Consider the following 6,000-nt stretch of genomic DNA (forward strand, 5'->3'; position numbering starts at 1 on the left):
GTTGGTGTGCATTCATACTTTGCGTGCATAATTTTTATGCTGCATAAAAAAGAGCGCCTAAAACAGTAATGATATTTGAGAAAATTGCTCTCAGTTGACGACAATTTGTATTTCAACAGTTTTACTACTGTGGATGTTTCAATTCAGAGGTAATAAACAGGTGGCCTTGTGCTATGTGTGACTTTGTCACTGTGGACCTTAGATAGCCCGGCGGTACTGTTTTTACAGGGTTAGATATCAGCAATCGGCTGATAAGGCATTTCTCATCGACCTTTGTTTGTAACCCTCTATTCAGTGTTCATCGCCATTGTCTTTACCATATAGTGCGGTCTCTCGGATTTACGTGGCACACAGGATTAGTATTTCCATGAATATAGCTGTGGAAAGGTTTTACAAATATACCATGGAAGTAGAGCAGCCGTGTAACTACAGTAAGTGCCGGATGGTTTGATAGTAGTGCGTTTAGCAATCGTAAGTTTGTAGTATTTTGTACTTCGTTTTGAGGGCCTGCTTCAGAGGTCGGTCTTTTGTCCTTTTTTGCAGGCTATTTTTTTTAACAGCAGTTTGCAGTACTGGAAATGTAGTGTAATTTGGAGGTTTCTGCAGGGCAGAATTTTCACTTGGTCATTAGTCTATTACCCTCAAATTCAAATCTGGACAACTGCTTTTTTCCCCCATTCTCCCCTCTAATCAGGAACTGTGTTGGACCTGGGACACCAAGTGGGTGCAATTCATGATCAGGTAGAACAGAAACAGCAGTACTTAGGACCTTGTAGGGTAAGATTTAAAAACCCCTGGTGTGTCAGTTAGTAATCCAGGGAGCTGTTTAGCATTACACAGAGAGAATTGTAGAGAGTTGTTAGGAAACTCATGTTTGCTACATGTGTTTGTCTTGTTCTGTATGTTTCTCGGTGTCGCTATGTAGTGTGCATCTGTGTGCCTCGCACTCTATGTATATTTGGTTATAAATACCTCTGTCTCAGAGGTGTATCTGTCTATTCCGGTCAGTGTCACTCTTATTTCTTTGAGGCTCTCTCTCTGTCTGACCTGCATGAGTAGCACGTGTGTTTGGGTGCTTTCCAGGTCTTCTTTATTGCCCCTAATAGCGTAACACGTTGCAGAAATATAAAATATCACAACGCACGTGTGTGTGTGTGTGTGTGTGTGTGTGTGTGTGTGTGTGTGTCTCACCGCTCTGTCTCTCCAGACCTTCAGGAGCAGATGCAACGTGCCATGCAGCTGGAGGTGGAGAGGAGGAAGGCGGAGGACGAGGCTGCCCGCCTGGAGGCTGAGCGTCAGGCCGCCCTGCTGGCCAAGGAGGAGCTGGCCCGTCACGCCCAGGACCAGATGCACAACCAGGAGCAGCTGGTGAGAACCAACCGACAACCATGTTACAAACGTGTCACGACCCCCTTATAACCTCGTTAAGCTGTCCTTTAACACTACCATGTCACAGCCAATTGAAACCCAACTTATAACCCTACTATACTGTACGTGCTGAAATGGATTTATGCATCTATATGTGACTGACCAGAGTTCGAACTCTGGGCTTCTTCTGCACGCCGCAAGACTGTTAGCCCACTGAGCTAAAGCCTAGGCACCATCTCTTTAACATATACAACTCTGAACTACACCTCACTGCAGCGAATTGTGTCGAGCTGAAATAACCTCTGTTCAGTACTGAAGAGCAAGCAAAACCTGTACCAGACTGCTCCTTAAAGACACCGTAGTAATGTCCTTCACCACCGTATAACTGGACCGCATCCCATTATGCCAGACAGTGCCCACCCTGCTCTGCACCAGACCACCCACAGGGTCACTATAACAGGCCTGACAGTAAACCTGTAGACCAGTGTGCTCTCACTAGGCTATTGACAGTGGAACACTGAGTCTGTTTTTATAGGGGCAAGTTGGACAACATGGAAAACGCTGCACACTGCTGCTCATGCACCCAGGTGATATGTTTTTAACAACGTTTCGACCCTCAGGTCTTCATCAGGCAACAGCCACACGTTGGACAACAGCCACTCTGAACAAACCCCATAACAGAGCCCTTTGTCATGATAAACAGATATGCACCAGATAAATACGCGATGAGTAACGATAACTTGGCTATATACACGGGGGGTGCCAGTACTGAGTCGATGTGTGGGGGTATGAGGTAGTTGAGGTAGATTTGTGCATATAGGTAGGGATAAAGTGACTAGGCAACAGGATGGATAATAAACAGTAATGTAGGCTACAGTGTTTTAATAAATACAACATTTAAATCAATCAAAAGTATTTATAAAGCCATTTTCCCATCAGCAGATGTCACCAAGTGCTTATACAGAAACCCAGCCTAAAACCCCAAACAGCAAACAATGAATATGTAGACGCTAGGATTTATTTGCTCTGATAGGGCTTTCCTCAAACGTGTAATGCATCGTCATGACCCCTATAGGCCCTACTAGTATGAACATTATCATGTGTTCTTCTCAATCTCCTCAGCTTTAATTAGGTACAGTGGAAGCTCCAGTGACTTAGCACCAGTCTAGCTTAGCAACCTGTTTGTGTTTTCAATGGAGGCTGTGTTGGGCCTTTTTCAACCAGCCACCAATTTTACAGCTGAGCACACTTCAGAGGTTTTTTTATGGTCAAAACATCCACACTGTGTGTGTCGTGCTTTTGTGCTGGGCTTTGTGTGTGTGTGCAGTATTTACAATCCTAGACTTCACACACACACTGCAAACAATAGATGCAGGTTACTCAGAACCCTTTACAAATGGAGTGTGATGTTCTGTTTTCTCTTTTCAAAACAGGTTGAATGGCTATTTTTACCCTGTAGGCACCTTCAATTTACCATGGGTGAGAAATTACACAGGAAATGAGAATGATCTGCCTCCAACCAAATTCATTTGAATCGAAATTTAAGTTTCGGTTTTGTATTTCTTGGTCCTGAGCAGTTGTAAATCAAACAATACATGTGTAAACACCAAACCTTTTTCATTTTCAACTTATTTGAGAAGAAATTCTGAATAGTGCAAGGGTGCCAATATATTTGACCATAACTGTAGGTCTCTCCACTCTGGTGCACCCAATGTTTACTGCACTGATACAAATGACTGCTCATTGGTTGAAAACAATGTAATAATAAGAAGATTGTGGGAGCTGTACTGTTAGATTTCAGTGCAGCTTTTGATATTATTGACCATAACCTGTTGTTGAGAACTTGTGGTTTTTCAACCTCTGCCATTTTGTGGATTTAGAGCTATATCTCTAATAGAACTGAGGGTTTTCTTTAATGGAAGCTTCTCTAATGTCAAACATGTAAAGTGTGGTGTACCACAGGGCAGCTCTCTAGGCCCTCTACTCTTTTCTGTTTTTACCAATGACCTACCACTGGCATTAAACAAAGCATGTGTGTCCATGTATGCTGATGATTCAGCCATATACACATCAGCAAGCAGATGTTTTAACTTTTTTTTGAGTTACAGTATGTTTTGGAATGGGTTGGCCAGTAATAGACTGGTCCTGAACATCTCTAAAACTAAGAACATTGTATTTCGTACAAATCATTCCGTAAGTTCTAGAAGTCAGCTGAATCTATTAATGAATGGTGTGGCTGTTGATTAAGTTGAGGAGACTAAATTACTAGGTGTTACCTTAGATTGTAAACTGTCATGGTCAAAACATATAGATTCAATGGTTGTAAAGATGGAGAAAGGTCTATCCATAATAAAGAGACGCTCTGCTTTTTTGACACCATACGCCACAAAGCAAGTTCTCACAGTTCCTAAGAGTTGAGGAAAGACTGACCGCTTCACTTCTTGTTTTGATAAGAAGCATTGTGTTTGAAATTCCAAATTGTTCGCATAGTCAACTTACACACAGCACTGCCACACACACTTACCCCACCGGACATGCCACCAGGGGTCTTTTCACAGTCCCAAGGTCCAGAACAAATTCAAGGAAACGTACAGTATTATACAGCACCATGAATGCATGGAACTCCCTTCCATCTTATATAGTGCAAGTGAATAGCAAACATGGTTTAAAAAAACAAGGCAACACCTCACTGCACAACGCCTCTCCCCCATGTGACCCACTTGTTGTGTGTATGTACTAACGTATGTGTAACTGATAGATGCACACACACTACATGTTAATGTTTTTACATGTATATACATTTTAGTCTTTTGTCTGCAATGTATTTTTCGTTGTCTCTCCCCAGTAAGACTATCTGTCGCCAATGGGGGTCCTAGTAAATCACATCAAACGATGGTGAAATCATTATACCTCATCACCAGATTATTAGCCCCAGCACATGTTGAGACAGACTGGCCTACTCACTCTACTGCAACACAGTACTCTCAGCTTCTCTTTTCTCTCTTCTGGAAGGTGACTTATACATTCCCCACACAGTGTCCATCCATCTCTGTCCTACTATTCACCTTTTACTCCAAATGTCTAGCCCTTCCTAAAACGTGTAGTCCTCCTCCACACTCCCCTACACCCCTCTTTCTCTCCATCCCCTCCCACAGACCTGTAGTCCTTCGTCTACTGTATCCTGACTGTCTGTGGCCTGTAGCCCTCCTCCTCCGTCGTCCTCCTTCTCTCTCCCAGATGTTTAAGTCCTCTCCTCTCTCCCTCCTCTCCTCTCTTCTGTTCTCTCCATCAGGCTGCGGAGCTGGCCGAGCACACGGCTAAGATCGCCCTGCTGGAGGAGGCCAAGAGACGCAAGGAGGAAGAGGCCGACACATGGCAGCACAGGGTGAGTCGCCCACACACACACACGCGTGAACAAACGCATGCGCACCTATGTATGCACCCACAAGCACGCACAATTGGATGTGCAAACACGCTCGCAGGTGCCACCACACACACACACACACACACACACAGTCACTTAATATTGAAGGTTGCATTGTAATGTGGGGCATTCTAGGGTGTTCTGTATTAATAACTTCTGTGACCACCATCCCTCTCCCTTCCCGCAGGCCCAGGAGGCCCAGGAAGACCTGCTGAAGACCAAGGAGGAGCTGCACATGGTGATGACGGCTCCTCCTCCGCCGCCCCCTCCCCCCATGTTTGTGGAGGTGCCCATGTTCGTGGACAACCACGAGGTGACGACTCCGGCGGAGGAGCAGAACGACCACGACAGCGAAGAGAACAACAGCACATACAGCGCCGACCTGCAGAACGAGGGCTTCCATGATCACCGCCTGGAGGAGGAGCGTCTCACTGAGACCGAGAAGAATGAGCGCGTGCAGAAACAGCTTATGGTAAGAGAGAGGAGTTCGCAAAAGAGCTGTGTGAGTCTGCAGGGATCGGCTGAGGGATCGATTTGATTCGCTCATTAAATCATTGTCTTGAGTTTTGTATTATTAGTAGCACATCAACCTATATGTATCTGCTGTGCTAGACCCACCCTATTCCCAGGGTGAGCTTTCCCCTCTAACTCTGAGTACCGAGTTAAGTCGTTGTCCTCTTGTTGACTTAAAGTATGTCCTTGGTTTGTTCCTTCCTTGTTGACTTATTCCTCCTTGCAGGCCCTGAGCTCGGAGCTGGCCCAGGCGCGTGACGACACTAAGCATACCCAGAACGACCTGCTCCACACAGAGAATGTGCGCGCCGGCCGGGACAAGTACAAGACCCTGCGGCAGATCCGATCGGGCAACACCAAGCAGAGGATCGACGAGTTTGAGGCCTTATAAGAGGGCCCTTTCTTCCTAGGCCACGAGGGCCTCACAGCCACGTACCCTTTCTGAATAGTGTCTGAACTCATCCCCTCCACTGCTACACGCACACGCAGACACACACACACACACGGAGACAGACACACATGCACGTCAGTGCACAAACATTTGACATTCTAGTCATTTAGCAGACGTCCTTATCCAGAGCGACTTACATTTAGTGAATTCATCACACCTACAAGAGCAGTATGAAGAGTGAGTGACACACTTTTACTACAGTAGTTACTCCTTAGCTCCCTAACTTCTTTAATAAACTGTCAGG

At 45.3% G+C, this 6,000-nt stretch overlaps 1 protein-coding gene across 1 annotated transcript in view; it reads left to right on the forward strand.

Moving 5' to 3' along the window:
- LOC120019576 (radixin-like) overlaps nt 1–6,000 on the forward strand; it is a 49,611-nt gene extending 43,611 nt beyond the window's left edge. Inside the window, exons 12-15 of the mRNA XM_038962884.1 lie at nt 1,208–1,368; nt 4,661–4,753; nt 4,980–5,264; nt 5,532–6,000. Coding sequence (XP_038818812.1) covers nt 1,208–1,368; nt 4,661–4,753; nt 4,980–5,264; nt 5,532–5,696 — 704 coding nt within the window. The 3' untranslated portion in view covers nt 5,697–6,000. The remainder of the gene's footprint in view (nt 1–1,207; nt 1,369–4,660; nt 4,754–4,979; nt 5,265–5,531) is intronic.

This window comes from Salvelinus namaycush, chromosome 24 (genome assembly GCF_016432855.1).
Source record: "Salvelinus namaycush isolate Seneca chromosome 24, SaNama_1.0, whole genome shotgun sequence".
NCBI classification, from domain to species: domain Eukaryota; kingdom Metazoa; phylum Chordata; class Actinopteri; order Salmoniformes; family Salmonidae; genus Salvelinus; species Salvelinus namaycush.